Source organism: Rhyacophila brunnea, unplaced genomic scaffold, assembly GCF_057557595.1.
Source record: "Rhyacophila brunnea isolate RB1 unplaced genomic scaffold, BYU_Rbru_1.0 scaffold_13, whole genome shotgun sequence".
Lineage (NCBI taxonomy): Eukaryota > Metazoa > Arthropoda > Insecta > Trichoptera > Rhyacophilidae > Rhyacophila > Rhyacophila brunnea.
In genome coordinates, this window is record NW_028232785.1 from 8,669,156 (window position 1) to 8,688,432 (window position 19,277).

General features: G+C 35.5%; 2 protein-coding genes across 2 annotated transcripts; one reads left to right on the plus strand and one right to left on the minus strand.

The window, feature by feature from the left end:
* Window positions 1-460: 460 nt before the first annotated feature.
* Window positions 461-6,334, minus strand: LOC147076355 (uncharacterized). The gene is made up of 3 exons (XM_085941244.1): window positions 6,092-6,334; window positions 4,067-4,210; window positions 461-2,878 (listed from the first exon to the last, which is right to left on the minus strand). The coding sequence occupies exons 1-3, from the start codon at window positions 6,236-6,238 to the stop codon at window positions 2,618-2,620; spliced, it is 552 nt and encodes a 183-aa protein (XP_085797370.1). The 5' UTR covers window positions 6,239-6,334; the 3' UTR covers window positions 461-2,617.
* A 3,559-nt stretch (window positions 6,335-9,893) lies between these two features.
* Window positions 9,894-18,023, plus strand: LOC147076356 (uncharacterized). Its single transcript, XM_085941245.1, has 4 exons — window positions 9,894-10,151; window positions 11,915-12,067; window positions 13,544-13,675; window positions 15,059-18,023. Exons 1-4 carry the CDS (start codon window positions 10,002-10,004, stop codon window positions 16,532-16,534), a joined length of 1,911 nt encoding a protein of 636 aa, XP_085797371.1. The 5' UTR covers window positions 9,894-10,001; the 3' UTR covers window positions 16,535-18,023.
* Window positions 18,024-19,277: the final 1,254 nt, after the last annotated feature.

Here is a 19,277-nt window from a genome sequence, read left to right on the forward strand (position 1 = left end):
TATTTTGGAAACAATAGGTACCTACTAATACCTGGAGGACGATGAACTCAGGTGGTGTGCTGAGTGAAGTCCTGGTACTTTGGTGATGACAGAGGCATACGGGAGTTTGTAGGTTCTGGGGCCTTATGTTAGAACTTGCGAGTCCCAGTCGCCCGGTCGACATGACGTCATATGACATCATTGTGACGTATTACCGGAGTGATAATAGCATTCGAGAAAATAACGCTAGTCAAATAGTGGTGTTATTCATTGTCCCCATACACAAATAGGTGTTTCATCATAATAATATCTATGGTGAGCAGTGTGTGTTGGGCGGCTTGCCTCGAGCGTGTATTGGCTTACGTCACAATTACGTCATGTCGTCAGGTGACACACGAGTCGATAGTTAGGAAATCGCAGGCCTGATGTCACATAATATTAGGCAGAAATTACAAGATTGATAACACAGTAATTTAATTTTATGGGGCTCCGCGCAGAGCTGGGTTTATTTTCTTCAATTATACAAACATTGATTTTGATACATTTGATTCGAGGGGCGAGGCTTGGGATTACACTTGTCACATGTCACTTATGGGCGGATTAGCTTGTGGTATATTACCTGATCACATTGCACTGTTCATTTGATGGTTAATTAATTGAAAGGTGGTTATAATGAATTATCATTAATTTCAATTTTCAATTTATTTACTTTTTTAATATATTGTGGACATTAAAAATTATAAGTTTAAGACGTCCACAACATGACATTTAGAAACAAAGATATATAAATATAACAGTAGTACATAAAAAAAGAGATACATCAGTAGATAAATTAGATAGGTACAAGGAAGTACACCGGATGAGTTAAGCCGACCCTATTTTAAGAATTTATAAAACAACATCCACCTAAACTCATTCTCACGTAGAAGGAATATATCAACACCCGAAGCAATTTCGTTGAACATAGTTATCGCTCTCCCAATTGGCATTACCAGTGGCAGGTTGGTTCTGCACCTTGGGAGAATAAAGAACTGATGGTCTCTATTTCTAAGATAGTTGTCAGGGACACACAGGTCAACACTGCCCAAAATGGCAGAGTTCTTATTTATACCTCGTATAAGTCGAAAAAAATACGTAGCTAAATAAAGATTTCTTCTAAATTGCAGACTGCAGTATGTAAGCATGCCTAAGAGAAAGTCAGTTGGTTAATACGACAACGATAAGGGACGCACTGATTTTTATGATAATAAAACACGCCCGGTCCACATTGTTATAGGTAAACGCCACAGTGCGGCGGGTACGAGAGCTCTAACACCCCCTTGGACGGTCGAAAATGTACTAACGTTTAAAATATTACTCATTTATCGCGGTATAGTGGCCGTTTCGGTACTGCTTTAAAATATTTCTAATTATTGCAACACGTCGAATTTTTAACATTTCATTCACAAAACACAAGTATCGTGCACATGCCGAATGTCTTTTCAAAAGGTTTACAATGAATGTACAAATTAGTGATATTTGCCAAGTTTTATAAACTGCAGTTTCCCTCTGAAAAACGTTGTTAACTAAGTATGTGTAGGTTACTAGGCTTCGGTAATATATATATATAAGGTCTATCGGTAATATATAAGCTTGTGCCTACTCTACCCCCAATAAAATAATGAACAACATTTTCAATTTATTTTCCAACATTATCAAAACATAATATTTTCAATAATGACATAATTTGAAGTAGACTTCGGTTTTAAAATATTTCATCAACTCAGTTGACTTTTGTGGAATTTCATATAAGTTTTCAAACATGTAAAATTACATACTTACACAAATTTACAAGTCTTGATCGGAATGAAAAGCTTCATGTAATATCATGATTCTAGATTTATAAGTTGAATAACTGCATTCACTACATTTAAATAGCTTGTGAACCTTTTTATGTACTATCATTCGATTAGAGAATTCACATGAAAAACCGCATATGTCACATTTAAATGGCTTATTACCACAAGAATGAGAAGCTCTATGTAATTTCATGCTTCTAGATTCTATACAGGAATAATTACAATCACTACATTTAAATAGTTTCTCACCAGAGTGTGTCATCTTATGTACTCTCATTTGACTAGGTTGTCTACATGAGTAACTGCATTCGTCACATTTCAATGGCTTTTCACCAGTATGAATCATTTTGTGTATTTTCAAGCCATTAGATTGTTTACATGAAAAACTACATGCATCACATTTGAATGGCTTGTCATCAGAGTGCGCCATTTTGTATTTTTTAATACCAACAATATGTACAGTTGATAATTTGCTTTGATCGCATTCTAATTGCTTTTCACCGTGATGAGTAATTTTGTGTAACTTCAATTTACAAGATTCTATAGACGAAAATTGACATTTATCACACTTAAAAAGCTTCACAGCATAATTAGTAAGTTTGTGTGAATTCATATTACTCGATTGTGTACAATCGTCTTCGTATTTCGATGTGTTTTCGTCGGAATGAGTCAGTATGTGTGTTTTCATATTACTTAATTGTATGCATGAGAAATTACAATCACTACATTGTAATTGTTTTTTATTCTTGTTTTTGTGATTCTCCAACAAGTCTAATGACTCAAAAAAATCAAAACAAATACTACACACAAATTTTTTTTTTCTGAAAAGAGGTTTTTTCTAACTTTATGACAGCTACTGACAATTCAGCCTGTTCAACCACAGATTTTGTAACAAGATGTTTGTCAGTATGATAAATTGACCCTGTATTTGTAAACCGTTCATTGTGTTCATCGATTTCTTTCTTGATCTGTTGCTCGTCAATCTGTATATCTTCGTATGGTTTTTGTTGTTCTGTCTTCTTCCTGGCATCAATGACTGTTACTTTGCTTGCATCTATAAACTAAAAAAAGCACAAATAATTAATAAAAAATAAATTATATACCTAGACATCATCTTTATTTATCAACTATTACGAAATATCTTGGTATCAGAAGTACCTAAAATAGATATTCTTCTTCTTTGACTATAACCACTACTCAGATATAGCATATAGCCACCATACGGTGCCTTCAAGAATCCCTGTCCTTAACCAGTGTTCTTGTCTCTTACATACTCTGTAATTTGCATTTAGCGGCTTTATATGACGGTGAAATCTGATTGGGTTAAATAACAGGCAAGCTACGTTGAAATTATTTTTAGTCAGCATTTGGCCAGATCAGATCCAACATCGCCTCTTCACTCTCAGAGTGATGGAGGCTGCATAGTCTGCCCTATTCTTTCCTCGTAACACGTAAAGTAATGTCACCGCTTATTGTATGACAACATCTTCTTGGCTAAGCTTCTATGCGCTGCTGTCTACTAAATGGGAGGAGCTTATTAGTTTATAATGGAATTCCGGGTAAAAATGGGCGGAGCATGTTAGTTCACAGTATTAACACGTAGCCAAAAAAGTGTTGTCGTACAATAGTTGGATTGATAGTCAGTCCAATGCAAGACAGATTATTATGCAGTCTGTCAACCCTCTCTTCGATGTCACCGATTGAGTTGTCGATTAGGAGAGTGCACCGCGATCTTTAAATTAATAAAGCCTGAGTATTAATTTTTGCACAAGCAACGAGTGGTCCACTTTTCAGCTGTCAAAATCAGATCCCAGATTGCTTGACATAGGTATTGATTAAGTTATAAAAACATCTCAAATCAGTGTTATTTATAAATACTACACATTCCTTTTATTCAGCTATCAAAATCAGACTAGTCCTTCACACAAAACCCGCTGGTAATATCGTTTTCCAAAAAATATGTAACATTGATCTCTGCATTACATTTGTAGAAGGTGTGTTAATGCTAGTGTATTATTTATCATGTAACTTATCTATTCAAATCGAACCATTCCCTGTGTGAACACGACATACGCGTCAGTATGAGCACTCTATAGAACAATGGCAGGCAATGACAGTTCACACATAAACAACAACGGGAGGGGCGGAAAAAGTAGGACCAGTCGTTGTGAATGTATCGGGTTTCTACTTGAGTCGGCAATGGACAGTGTCATTTCCCAAGACTCAAATCATATGACATGGATATATACCTGACTTCCTGTACTGCATTCTGAATAAGAGCATCCTGGTTGCTTATCTTCATAATTGAGTAAGTCCAATTGCGACCCGTCTTTGCTGTCAACGCGTTGAGAATCAGTCTCACATTTGATATTTTCCAAATTCGTAAGAACGTTCTGAAAAAATAATACTTTATAAGGGTCCTACCGCATAGTACCTACATAACGCGAGTACCTACAATTAGTTTGATCTAATTGAGAGTGGAACTACAGCGTATCCCGACCTTGCGCCTAGCTTAATCAAATAGCACACTTGACTCTGATAGGGTAACGGCTACCTACATTACGAGCTGTTTTTTGGCGAATTTAAAAGCGGGCAATTCAGCTACTGCGATTGTGATGATGACACACAAAACTTTCCATTCGCTGAGAAGCCAACAAGCTAGCGACTATTTTGACAGAACGTAGTTCGTTTTTTACCGGGAGGCCCACACGCCGGCGTGTAGCGTGTAAAGTTCCAGATTTCAACTTATCTCGGTAGATTGTTTACAATCTGCTTGTTAGCTGGTCGATGATGACACTAGGCGACTTTACAGGCAGATTGTAAATTCGCCAACAAACAGCTCGTAAAGTAGCTCAATATAATTGACGCATTAACAAGACTACTGTAGTGAGCAAGGTGAGTGAGGTCACTTAACTTTAGAGGTAAAATAACTATATGGCAGAAATGATTAAGGCTATAAAATACTATAGCTGGGGCACGGTCTAAAACGATCGTGACGCTAAGATTGTGCAAACGACGCGTGCAGAACAAAACATAATTTGTCATAAAAATTCAACATGCGTCCATTTAATGTTATGTGTATTGTTCTATTAGTAATAATAATAATAAATTTTCATTCTTAAACGTAGGGTGTTCAACGAATGTGTGCTACCCGTGCTCACGTATAGCTGCGAGACGTAGACTCTCAATACGAGAGATGTCCAAAGGTTAAGAGTCGCACAGCGAGGCATGGAGAGGTGTATGTTGGGCATCACGCGATGTAATAGACGTTGCCAAACCGCTGAAATGGAGATGGGCGGGGCACATTGCTCGCCGAAAGGACGGCTGCTGGATAAATACTGTCATCCAGTGGTACCCAAGGGGCACGGATCGGCCACAGGGTCGCCATAAAAGCCGCTGGATTGACGAACTGGTAAAGTTCGGCGGATATACGTGGCAGCGAACGACACAGGACGAGAGAGTTGGAAGAAGCTTGGGGAGGCCTTCATCCAGCAGTGGATTGACCCCAGCTGATGATGATATTCATAGACATGTTTTCTTTTTCAAGTAAATGGGTAACGTTTTTTAGTCATCTTTACACGATTTAAGAATTAATTCCCCCAACGCCATCACAAAACAAATTGACGTGTTCACAGCACGACTATCGCTCTCCGATTGGCAGCCAGTCCGAAATTTCGTCGCACCTATAGTTGAAAATTATTTGCCATTTCACTGACGTATGCTCTTAAGTCTATAAAATCTTACAAAGCTAAAGTACCTACAGTTTTGGATTTTTATAGCCGATTTTGGCAAAATTCAAGAATGAAAACCTAACCTAACCTAACCGAACCTAACAAATAATCAAGTATATCAGCTATTTTCAAAACAAGAACTAGTGATTGGTGAAAAAGTTTTGACCAAAACCCATTTAACACTGCGTCGCCGTAGGATTGGTTTGTCGAATAGACCAAATGTCAAATGTTCAGGAGACAAAAAATAAATTTCATTATCCTATATTTAAATACATGGAGCTATTTAAATTTTTGTTTTTACAGCATATGAATGATTCATTGCAATGTAATTTAAAGAACGGATATTCGTATATAGACAAACCAATCTTATAGCGACGACTGCTTATTTTACAAACAATAAAAATCTTGTTTTTTAGAAATCTGGCGTTTCCGTGACCGCAATAATGTTAAGACCCCTGCCCCACGCTTTTGAACAGGTAGGTGAATAAGATTGTAATCGTCTAAGCTCTAAATCACCAAATTAAAACTATATGAAAAACTAACCTTAAAAGTACAATTGTCATCGTCAGAATTCTCTTGCTTTATATAAGTGTGTTCATTCGGGAAGTTGGAGGAAACTATTGGCACTTCAAACCAATGCTGGTCTTCCGCATCAGGTTCGTATTCTACTGGTTCACGCTTCACATTCATTTTGCGTTGGTATTTAAATCTAAAATGTGAAGGGTATATTTTGACAGAATAAAATCTGTCAACGGTGACATTACAGTAGGTAGTATACTGACAAGCTTCTTCAGCATAGACAATAATATCAGAGAGAATGTAATTAAGTGTTACCATTTTATTAAAAGTGAGATTATAGTACAAAACCTCCAAAGGTATAGTATTCTGGGAGAAACAAAAAAAAAAGATATTTTTATCGAAATAAGAAAAAAATTCCACACTTTCATTCAATTTATAAGATGAAAAATATTTATTCGTTTTCGAGGAGTGTTGTCTATTTTTCATAGACTCATCACTATTGCTATTTTGTAAATAATTAGTTCCAAAAAGGACAGTAGGGGCCAGCGCCATCTTTAGATTAATTAAGCCTGAGGATATCTTTTTCCACAATAAACTCGAACCACTGTTCAGTTGTCAAAATCAAATCCCAGATTGCTTGACATATTAATTCGCCCTATCTCGTTCAAATTGAATTATAAAAAATTCTCAAAGCAAATATTATATTACACTCCCGTTGCCACGATGGTCTCGGAGTTTAGAAATGACCTTAAATCATAGATACCCCACTTATTATTATGTATATAAACGTCTACTTTTAGCTATTTGTAGATAAAATATTTAGGCATAAAAAGAAAAATATGTCGGTAGTTGAATTGAATGTCTTATATGTAAAATTAATCATTTTTCGAAAGTCTAATCAATATTTTGATAAGACAGTGACAGGGCTATCTAGAAAGATATATGTTAGAGAAACGCGCATAATAGTAATGTAAACATGAGACACTATTTTAAAATGTCATTTGTTAGTCAGAGATAGAAATTTATGTCTTTGTTCAACATAATTCTGTGAAGGATGCATTCAGCCGTAGCCTCTTACAATATATCGAACCTTGAATTATAAATGTTTCAAATGCATCTGACGATAAACGCCAAAGCAACCCTTAATGTAATGTTATAAGTGTTCATTTTAGCAAGTCAACTTCGCTTTATATGCCGTTTATTTCAAAATACTGACCGGAAAGGCTCAGTTTTATTGCGCCCGTAATAAAAATAAATTTACCCGGATTTTGAATACAAACCCTTATTGCCAGGTATGTAAGAATTACATCGGTTTGTGGGCCATGTGTATTTGAAAACTTCGAGCGACCTAAAAAAACATACTATTATTTGGGTGCACAGCAGGCAGTCGAACGGTTAGATTTGTGCGTACTCCCATCATCTACACGTCGATTATCAAATTGACAAATATTTTTGAAAATCTTTAATCATGCCGAGAAGATATTTAACAGAGGAAGAAATCAGGGTGGCTGCAGAGGAGTTTTGTGATGACTCTGATATTGAGTTTGAAGTGAACGACAATAATATTTCGGATAATGAAAATTTAATAGAAGTTTATAATATATAAGTATTAAATTGCGGTACCTATCATATTATACATATGTATAAAAGTAGATTTTTCTGGGGATACAATATTACATTACATTAAATATATGTTTATGTATTTTATTATTGACTATAAAACCTCTTGTTATGAAATTATCTAAAAGTAGGTGTGATATATCTATAGTCTAAGAGATATAGACTTAATACGTGCATATAGGTTCAAGTAACGTAGTGATTTAATTTTTTTAATGTGTATTATTTCAACATAATAAACATAATATTAAAATATATTTAGTGGAAACTATACGATCGGAGTATTTTTGTTGTTTAATTATTCTTATGTAAGTATATTTTTAATGTGTTTTAAAATCCGATTTTTAATAAAACCTAATAACATGATACAATAAGATCACAATTTTTAAAATTATGTATACAGGGAATCGATATTGCAAAATTATAACTATTATTTTATGTGGTAAACGTGATAACGCAAGTCCGTGCAGATGTTATGCTACCTAAAAACATCCCTCGTTCGCTTCGGATGAATTAGCCACCCCCACTCTCCGTGAAATGACAGCGTGTGTTGGTTGTTCCATTTAAAACAGATCGAGACATGCCGTGGTTTGGTTATGACGTACATTTATCGATGTTCGATTATTATACACGATTATAAGATAATTGCATGTGATATACACAGAATAACATGTTAAACGATGACTAAATAGTATTTAAAAACATACTTTACCTTTTGAAGCAATCAATTAGCTTTTAAAATGCCTTAAAATGCCAAATTTCCATCGGGACACTGAGTGGACGGCATGGGATCGGGCGTAATTTTTTTACCATGGTAAGGGAAAGGTTAACTAGGTACTATCAGTGTACTTATAAATAATATAGGTACATTCCTGTTATTCATCTGCTTGCTGTAAAAGTAAGACTAGTCCTTCACATGCATTGATCTACGAATTACATTATTTGTAGTAGCTGTGTAAATGCTAGTGTATTGTTTATCATGTAGGTAACTCATCTTTCCAAATCAAACCATTCCCTGTGTCAAGACAGATTAACTCCAAGGTCTCCAAGATACGTTAAAATAATCTGAAAAAAACTGAGAATACTTTGACAAATGAATACGACAGACGCGTCAGTATGAGCACTTTATAGAACAGTGACTGGCAATGACAGGTCATCCATAGACAACGGGAGAAGCGGAAAAGGTAGGACAAGGCTTTCAACTATTCACGGTACCTAGATTGTTTACAATCTGCTTGTTAGCTTTTCGATGATGACACTGGGCGACTTTACAGGCAGATTGTAAATTCGCCAACAAGCAGCTCGTAAAGTAGCTCAATGTAATTGACGCATAAAGAGACACTTTTTGAAGGTTCTTTGAATCTATACGTCACGGACCGTAAAAAGGTGATTTAAGTTTTTCTACAATCAAGGTTGTCAATAATTAATTTATCACGCCCTATACTTATTCATTATTGTTAAATAGATTTTATTGTTTTGTTTTCGTAAAAATATTTCTAACTCTAAAATAAAATATAAAAAATCTAAATAGATAGGTAGGTAACCTACCTATCTAAAATAATGAATGTCAATAACTAGTACTACAGACCTACATACTGATCTGGAGAATGTGATGGGAGAGCTACTGTCGAAAACTACCTAATCACGACTCGTAACTGGAAAAATCTGAAATTCGAATGAGGTTTTTCAATGTGGCGTCTTATTGTAGCTCGTAGTCAGTGTTGCCATGTCTTCTGAAATTTCAGTAGATCTACTGATATTTTTTGCCAATATACTGAATTTTTGATTTTTTTTCGAAATTCAAGAAATCTACTGATATTTGTGTTTCTCCATAATTGTAAGTTTACTGATGATTATTTTAATAATAAACTTGAAATGATTTACGCACGATCATTTTTAATGTGTTACACTTCTAAATTGACAAAGAAAGCATTGTAACTCTACCCAAGAGCGCCATTTTACCCATTAATATCATCATTGTTTACAATAAATAAATATTATTAGTTATTTTTATCCTTATTAGTCGTAAATTATATCTAATATACTATGTTTTCGATATTTTATGAAATCTACTGAATTTTTTGTCAAAATCTACTGAAATTTTAAATTTTGACTTGGCAACACTGCTCGTAGTTCCATTATTGGACATTCTCAAGATTAGTATGTAGGTCTGTAGCAATAAATTTTTAATAATACATTTTGATATTTCACTGGCAATACTCTACAAGGAAACAAAAAAGGTGTCATGAGTAATTACGTGTGTTTATCTAGTATCTACAGCGTCGATAGTGACACGTTTGCAAACTAATCACATAAAATGGATATAAAACGTGAACCTGATGGTGGCGAATCTGGCGAGGAAGGTCAGAGTTGGTCTGATCTAGCGATAAAAACATCGAACAGCCCGGAAGCCAGCCCTTACCCGTTGAAGCAAGAGAACATTGACCATGGCGTTTGTGAGTTTGTGGTTAGTTTTTCAGAAATTATTTTACGTGTGTTTTAGGTCGTTAGATACATGCCTCTTGAAAGTATAATGTCAAATTTGCTCATTATTTATTAATATAACCTATCTTTTTAGACAGACCGCGACTTGTATTCAGCAACGCGCAAAGAAAAGAAGGTGATACCTAACCTAACCTAACACCCAATAAAAGTTCACCTATATCTCACCACGCTCGAGAATTAAACATTGTTCAGTCTCACCCAGAAGGCAGCCCGTTTCTTATTATGTTTGAGTCCCCCAATTGTAATTAATGGTTACATGTTAATTATTGTACTTACGTAAAACATTTCTCCCTGACACAGTTCGCCGTGAGCTTTCTATCGAAAAGAGATGACCGTTTACTATACGGTCTCCAATTTTATTAGATTAAATATGAACATTAATTTAATTTTCATAGCTGATTATGTCAAAATTCATGAATTCAAGAATGAAACCTTAACCTAACCTAACAAATAATACAGTATATCAATTATTAATCCAGTATTCAAAATTTGTTTGCTGCTGGCTTCCTGTAAAATTTTATGTCAGTACCTTCTATATTATGACCCAAAGAGGTAGGACGGTCTTAAATATACTGCCATATATTTCCGATACAACATTTCACTGTGATATGTGATACGGAGAACTTCATACATACAAGTTTCCGGACACGGCTATCTATATGTCATCATCATCAGGGGCGCGACAACCCGGTGTGGGTCCTGGCCTCCTCCAACAGCTCCCTCCACCTGTCCCTATCCAGTGTGGCCGCTTTCCAATTTGGTACCCCCTGAATACGGCAGTCACTGGCAGCTCCATCCAACCAGCGAATCTTTGGCCTCCCTCTTCTTCTACGTCCTATTGGATTGCTGGACATCACTCTCTTTGCTGGTTCATTGTCATTCATACGGTGCACATGACCTAGCTATCGCAGTCTCCCTATCTAAGTTGATTGAACTGCGCTGCAATCTTCGTACAGCCCGTAGAGCTCAGCATTATATCTTCTCCTCCAATTGGTGCCATCCCTGATCGGTCCATATATACGGCGGAGATTTTTTCTTTCAAAGATGTTCAGGGCTCGTTCATTTCGCAGAGTTAATGTCCAGGTTTCCGATGCGTAGGTGAGCACTGGCTTTACAAGTGTCTTCTAAAGAGTGCTTTTAGTTCGGCGAGATAGTATGCGTGAGTTAAAATGTCTTAACAGGCCAAAGTAGCATTTATTCGCAGACATGATTCTTTTGTTGATTTCTTCTGTAATATCATTATGTCGAGTTACAAGAGATCCAAGGTATATGAAACTGTCGACCGTATCAAACTTGTATGCACCGATATCTAACTTTGGTGTGACTATATGTAACGACGTTAGTTATAATTCGAAATTATAACATCCTCATCCATTATTAACTTACCTACTTAATCGAAATCTCATCTCTATATTATCCCTGTTCGTTTATTTTCGCTAATATTTCTTGACCGCAGCCCTGTGAAAAGTTATGCTATAAAACACAATAACAATCCCGTCACGTGACCACACGTGAGCCCTCGCTAAGCTCCCGCTACAAGCAACTGTGTGCAATGTGATAACATCGATTTTCATAAAAAAATACTAAATGTGAATAGCTTGAAATCAATTTTTATTTATTTGAGCAATAGTAGAAGATGGAGGAGTCCTTCATCCATCAGTGGACTTACCTCGGTTAAAGAAGATTGCGATTTGTTACATAATACAATTATGTTGATATTTTCAGAACCCTGTAACTAAAATTAATATAAAACGCGAGATTGATAATGAAAGTGTAGATATCAATAATATCTATGTTGAAAACCAAATGCGCCAGGACAATTATTACGACCAATTGAAACCCGGATGCTCATATGGACAAGATGTATGGATAGATCAGGTTCGTTTTAATGTTTTTGGGGTATTTGCATGTTTCGAGGAGAGTTTTTTTTATCGTTATGTAGTGTTCGATGTGTGGCTTATCACTTTGGGAGTCGTCGATGTGGCGTGGGTTATGGCGTTGATGATGATAAAGAAGTCGAAGATGTATGCAGGAGTGAGTTTTATTAGGCATAACGGTTGGTACAGCAGTTATGTTACAATACTAAACCTATGATAGGTACGGATCCGAGGTCCGCATCTCGGTACAATCAGATGTTGGGCGAAGCGGTATAGAGACTGCGATAGTAACAGACTGAAATGTATATTCGAGTGACACATTGATAAATCATTATTCGTAATTTATACAGTCGAAAGTAATACCTAGACATTTGATTCTAGTATATACTTATATTGAACGAGTCAGCGGTTTAAATACGAGTAGCTGTGAATTTTATTTATTATTACCGTCATAATATAATAATATGCTACTATGGGAATGGATATTAGACTAATTTTCCATTGCGATACCGTATTTAATATCGTCAATCAATCTGCTGACACATGTAATGAGTTTTTTTTACCGGCATATGAGTCATTGGGAATTTACTATTGCGGTCGAATAATTTGATACATTAAAAATAGATATTTGATCAGTAATATACTGACAGCTACAGTTACAAGAAAAAATAAAGACAATGTTATAGATGACAGAGTAATGTTATAATCGCGGGAACGGATAAACTTGCTTGTCCCTCCACCACCCGCCACGTCTCCACACCCGTTATGCAGGCGTATACCGTAGCGTAACGAACGTTAATTGCTCTTCAAATTTGTAACGAAGTGTCTCAGGATGAACTTCCCAAGACCTTGGTTGGCGTGCACTAGAGTGTGCGTGATCCCTATTTTCATATAATATGTAACGGGTCAATTCTCAATGAGGGAAGACCTCGCTCGGCATAAAATGCCGCATTTTTTTTAAAGGCTGAAATCAGCTTGGACTAATAAAATCTCCGACTTGCTTATGTGGCGAATTGCAGGGTGCCGATCACATTATCTGGGAATGTACCCATATGTCGCTTGAAAGGGAAGAGCTTCTTAAGTCGGTCTGACCCTCAGTTGGACCGGTGGGCCACTGCGACTTGGTATCTACGAGGGTACGGATATCCTGATGTGATTAACTATAATCTATATTATTGAACTGACTGGCGATGTACTGAGATGTTAATATAATCGAAAGACTAGACTCGTGTGGAATGACGGTTGATTGTGTCGAGTGACCAAATTCTAGATGAGTGACGAGTTATGTAACGTCATTGATATTACATTTCAAAAGACATTGTCGCAATCATAATAGAGACTATTGATCTAAGTTATGATTGAGGAAATTTGACGACCGCTTCCGCTACTTTGTTTTGTTTTGACAACAAAAATATTGGAGTGTATCACACTTTTAATGCTGAGTAGTATGATTGCTATATTATGTTAATATTTTCAGAACCTTGCAACTAAAAGTAATATAAAATCTGAGATTGATAATAAGATGTTTGTTGAAAATACAATGCACCAGTACGTTTATGACAACTCGAAAGCCGGATGCTCTTATGGAAATCACATACCAATCGATCAGGTACGTTATAATGTATATACTTTATTACTGTCTATTGGCTATAAGATATTATAATAAGATAACTGTTTAATGAAATGTCAATCATTTATACGGATTTACGGAGGAAAACAGGTAGGTACCTATTGTAGGTAAATTATCAGTTATGTCCATTATGTTCTTTGTTGAGTCTTCTTTTTAATCTGTAGAACCACTGCCATCTTTAGATTAATGCAGCCTGAGCATAACTTTTTGCACAAGCAATGAGTGGTCCACTTTTCACCTGTGAAAATCTGATCCCAGATTTCATGACATATTGATTCGCTCTTTCTCGTTTCAAATTTGAATTATAAAAATTTTCAAATCAAATATAACTATCAGTGTTATTAATAAATAATATACATTCCTGTTATTCATCAGCTGTCAAAGTCAGACTAGTCCTTCACACAAAAACCGGTGGTAATATCGGTTTCTAAAAAATATGTAGCATTGATCTATGCATTGCATTTGTAAAAGGTGTGTTAATGCTAGTGTATTATTTATCATGTAACTTATCTATTCACATCAAACCATTCCCTGTGTGAACACGACAGACGCGTCAGTATGAGCACTCTATAGAAGAATGATAGGCAATGACAGTTCATACATAGACAACAGCGGAAGGGGCGGAAAAAGTAGGACCAGTTGTTGTGATTGTATCGGTTTTCTACTTGAGTCGGCAATGGCACCAATGTGCATTGTGCTTAATAGCGCCTGTATACGTGCATGAATTTACTGGCAGCAATAGTGCGGAGATTAAACTATCGTGACAATAACAGCTGTTAGCTGTAAATACGGTAAAGTGCTGACTGTCTTTCTAATTTAATTCTTCAAAAGTAAGCGAGACGGGATGTTATCATTTTATCGTACTATTTGACAAGTAGTGAAAGTCAATTAACCAAGAAATGTGTTTAGTTCGTCTTTTGCCATCAGATACGCCACTATCATTCTACTGCGCAGGCGCCGATCGAATAAATCCGTTCTGTCGCATGAAAATTTAGAAGCTTTCAAACTTTTTTGATTCATGCATGAAAACTTGCAACTGCAGTCTAATATATTTTTACCCATACATTTTATTGTTAATGCCGCGATAATACTTACTGTCAACAGTTAATCCATACATGTGTAAACGCGGTATAACTTATCGTAAATGGTATAAGTATATTGTGGGGCGACTTGTCGATGACAAATCCTACGCACATGCGATGGACCAAAATGCAATAAAATGATAATTTTTGGGGTTGGGTTTTGTTATGTATTTTTCTTTTTGAATCAAATATGTTCATAATATGTCTAATGCAATACGAATTAATATCTCTTATTCTACGCAATTGGCAAAAATAAAACAAATTATTATTACTTTTATAGATTTCTACTCAGCGACAGATTATTGGGCGCCACATTAAGTGTGAGAGTCCCTCGCCCATCGAAATTTTCGACAGAACTACGAAAGGGTGTAATCTCTCCAATGACTCAAAATCTGCATTTCAAGATGAGAAAACACAGCATCCCGCGATGACTATAGATAAACTAAACATCATAGAAAAAATACAGACAATGTATTTGTCGAAGGTGGTTCAGATTAAACTGAGAAAAGTAATATATTATCCGCGTAATTTTGTTTGTAGTGCATGTTACTTAATATTCGGGTCAACAATTGCGTTGAAAAAACACAATATTTCGTGTATAAAATCAATCTCAGATCACAAAACAAGTAAAAATGCACATACCGATGAAGAACAATATCAATGCGATGTATGCTCAAAAACATTTTCGAAGATTTACAAATTAAAAAGGCATACAATGATACATTCTGGTGAAAAACCATTTAAATGTGAAGATTGTTCCGCTAAATTTTCACTGCTAAGGTATCTAAAAGTGCATAAAATGACACATACTGGTGAAAAACCACATGAATGCGATTTATGTTCAAAAACATTCTCGAGGGCGTTCCAATTAAAAACGCACAAACTGACTCATACTAATGACAAACCATTTCACTGTGATGTTTGCCCATCCAAATTCTCTATTTTGAATTATCTAAAAATGCATAAAAAAAAACATACTGGTGAAAAACCATATCAATGCAAATTGTGCTCTTCTAAATTCTTACAGCTCTCGTCTTTGAAAGTGCATATAATGACACATACTGGTGAAAAACCATATCCGTGTGATGTTTGCCCATCCAAATTCTCTACATTGAGCAATCTAAAAATGCATAAAATAACACATACTGGTGAAAAACCATACCAATGCGATATGTGCTCGTCTAAATTCTCACAGCCCAAGTCTCTAAAACTTCATAAATTGACACATACTGCTGAAAAACTCTATCAATGCGATGTATGTTTATCAAAGTTTTATACGACAAAGACTTTAAAAAAGCATAAATTGACACATACTGAAGAAAAACCATACCAATGCGAATTGTGTTCATCTAAATTCTCACTGCTCATGTATCTAAATGTGCATAAAATGACACATGTCGTTGATAAACCATACCAATGCGATGTTTGCTTATCTAAATATTCTTCGACATACTATTTAAAAAGGCATAAATTGACACATTCTGGTGAAAAACAATTTCAATGCGACATCTGTCCAAAAAAATTCTCGCGTCTCCACGCACAAAAAATGCACAAATTGACACATACTGGTGAAAAACCATTTCAATGTGATGTGTGTTCAAAAAAATTCTCATCGCTCTGCAATTTAAAACAACATAAAATACTACACACTGGAGAAAAACCATATAAATGCGATATATGCCCGTCTGAATTTTCGCAGCGCGGCAATCTAAAATCGCATAAAATGACTCATGCTGGCAACAAACCATTTCAATGAGATTTATTTAATTACTCTTGTTTACTATTTTCTAACATGTAAGTACAAAAAATGATCATTCTGGTAATAGACCATTTAAATGTGAGGTACCTGTAGTAGAATAAAGTCAAGGGCGGATGATCTGGCAAAGGATGCTGGCCATTCAGGGGTACCATATCAGTGGATACCAGAAAACCTGGACTGGAATGAGGCTGTAAAGAAAATGGGCCAAAGTATGTGGATAGATTTTCACCATAGGGCATCATTAGAAAAGGGGAAATGGAATAAGTCTATTCTATCATCACCACGAGAGGTGCCCTGGTTTGTAGAGTCTCCTTTGACGAGAAATAAGCTTAAGTTAATACTGAGGCTAAGAACAGGGCACATATAAGCAAAAGATTTCATGTCCTCATGGGAAGAAGCGAATCGCAACTCTGCGATGAATGTCATGTTTTAGAGGACATTGTTCATATAGCAGTACAATGCCTTAAATATGAACTTCACAGAGTTTATCTGCGAATTGCGGTTATCTATGAGAATGTCGACGAATTGAAAGGTGTCCTGGCGGTGGGTAAATCGGAAGAGCTAGGCAACATTGTATAGCGATTTAACAGAATAGGAGAGAGGACCTGATCGACGGATCCTTTTCTAGAAGAGAAGAGGCGACATGACAGCGAGTCGCAGTTAAAACCTAGGTAAAATCACAAAAAAAAAGAATGAAGTCGCATAAGTTTCGTCATAATATTGTTGAAAAGTAATTTTAATGTATAAAGTGTAATTAATCTTGTTTCAGACTATTTACTTGATATCACAAAATTCAATTTTATTCAACATACATTATTATAAAACACTCATATATCCAATAGAAACGTTACGTAAACGAATGTTAAGTAATTTAATTTGGAGAGTGCTTTTGAGCAGGTAATAAATATGCCAATAGTTAAAGTTTGTCGCAATTAAGCATGGCAGTCGTAGCATAGTGGTAATGCACAGGGCGCGATACCCAAGAGACGCAGATTCGATTTCTAAATCTGTCTTAATTTTTTCGAAAAAGATTTTTCTATTGGCTATATTTTCTCATGAGTGTTCTCTTCAATACAAAAATATGATAAACTACCTTCGTTAGCCACTGATAGCAGCTTTGTGTATGGAATATATGCTTTGAAAGTAAGCAATATCTCCGCCGATGGGGATGGGTTCTGAAGCGGTCCAGAGTGGCGATAGTCACATCAGAAACTCTTGGAAGGCGGTGGGAGCCAAAATAATCTGAAAGAAAATTTTCAAAAACTGTTAGCACATATTATTTGCATGTATTGTGTAACATGCATATACCTAGTTAAAATTGTAGTGCTACTTAATATTTTCGAATAATCACAAAAAGTATTTAAATATCAGCATAAAACATTGCCAACAAGTTTTATCAAATAAAATAATGAAACCATCAAGAATTGAACATGTGAAAACGGAGAACGATATGAAATGTAATTGTTTATCTTATTTTAAGTAACATAAAAATAAAAATAATATAAAAAATACAAATAAAGAGTATTTTTGATTTCAGTCAATGATTATTAATTTCATGATATTCTCAAAACTACTACACCCAGAAGGTTACTTGCCAAAAGTGATTTAATTATTTATTAATTACTATTACTACTGAAGAAAAACAGTCAAAAGAGAGCAAAGCATGCAGCTATTCGCTGAGTAAAGGGCAGCTTTTGTATCTGACTTGGTCACATGCTGCGGATACCTACCTCGAGAAAATTTCAACCTAACTTGCATCTCCTTCAAGGTGAGGGTATCCGTCGTTCCGGAAGGCCACTGTATAATTAATGGTAATAATTATTAATTGAAATATATATCTATGTTACGCCGAATGTGCGAAATTGACTATTTCATGAAATGGGCAAAATTTTGCCTAAATCATGAAAAATGCAAGCCCGTTGCCTTATTCATGCATTAGACAAAATATTTGCCGAGTGCGTGAATTCGGCAGTAATTTTTCTGCCTAGTTCATGCATTGGACAAATGAGATAGTAGCGCTGCGGTGGTGTTTTATGCAACTAAGCTAAATGTGTCAAATACTCATGCTTTGGTCAATATTTACGTATATTATCTATTGTCAAAATAGATGGTCGCGCTCCGGTGGTGTTTTTTGCAAGTAATGAAACTAACCAAATGTGTCAAATGTCATTGATTATAATATAAAAATATACCAATCAATAGCTAAAATGACGTTCACATCCATTTACTATGCGCAAAAAAATCTATAACTATAATAATATGATAACGGAAAAATTGTATTAAAAAGTATTTTCGCGATTTGATTCGTGCTTGGGTATCAATCGTGCAATGGTCGATTGTATGTTTGTGATAGTTTGTTGATACTTGTTAGCTAACCTCAAAATGGACATTCAGTTGAATTCAGAATTACAAAACCCAACATAACCTAACCCAACCTAACCTAATAATAGTAATATTATATTATGTCCAATTATAACTAATAAAACCATCCGTATTAAATTTACTTTTTCTACTGTCATGTTGACAGTTTAAGAATTCCATACCCTGGCGAATTCACGTACTCGGCAGATAATTTACCTAATTCATGAATAAGGCAACGGGCTTGACTATTACATGAATTAGCCAAAATTTTTCCCATTTCATGTAATAGTCAATTTCGCACATTCGGCGTAACATCTATATACATTATTTTTAACACTACAACAATCCTTGAGGCCCAACGACGGTAGTGTACTGAAAC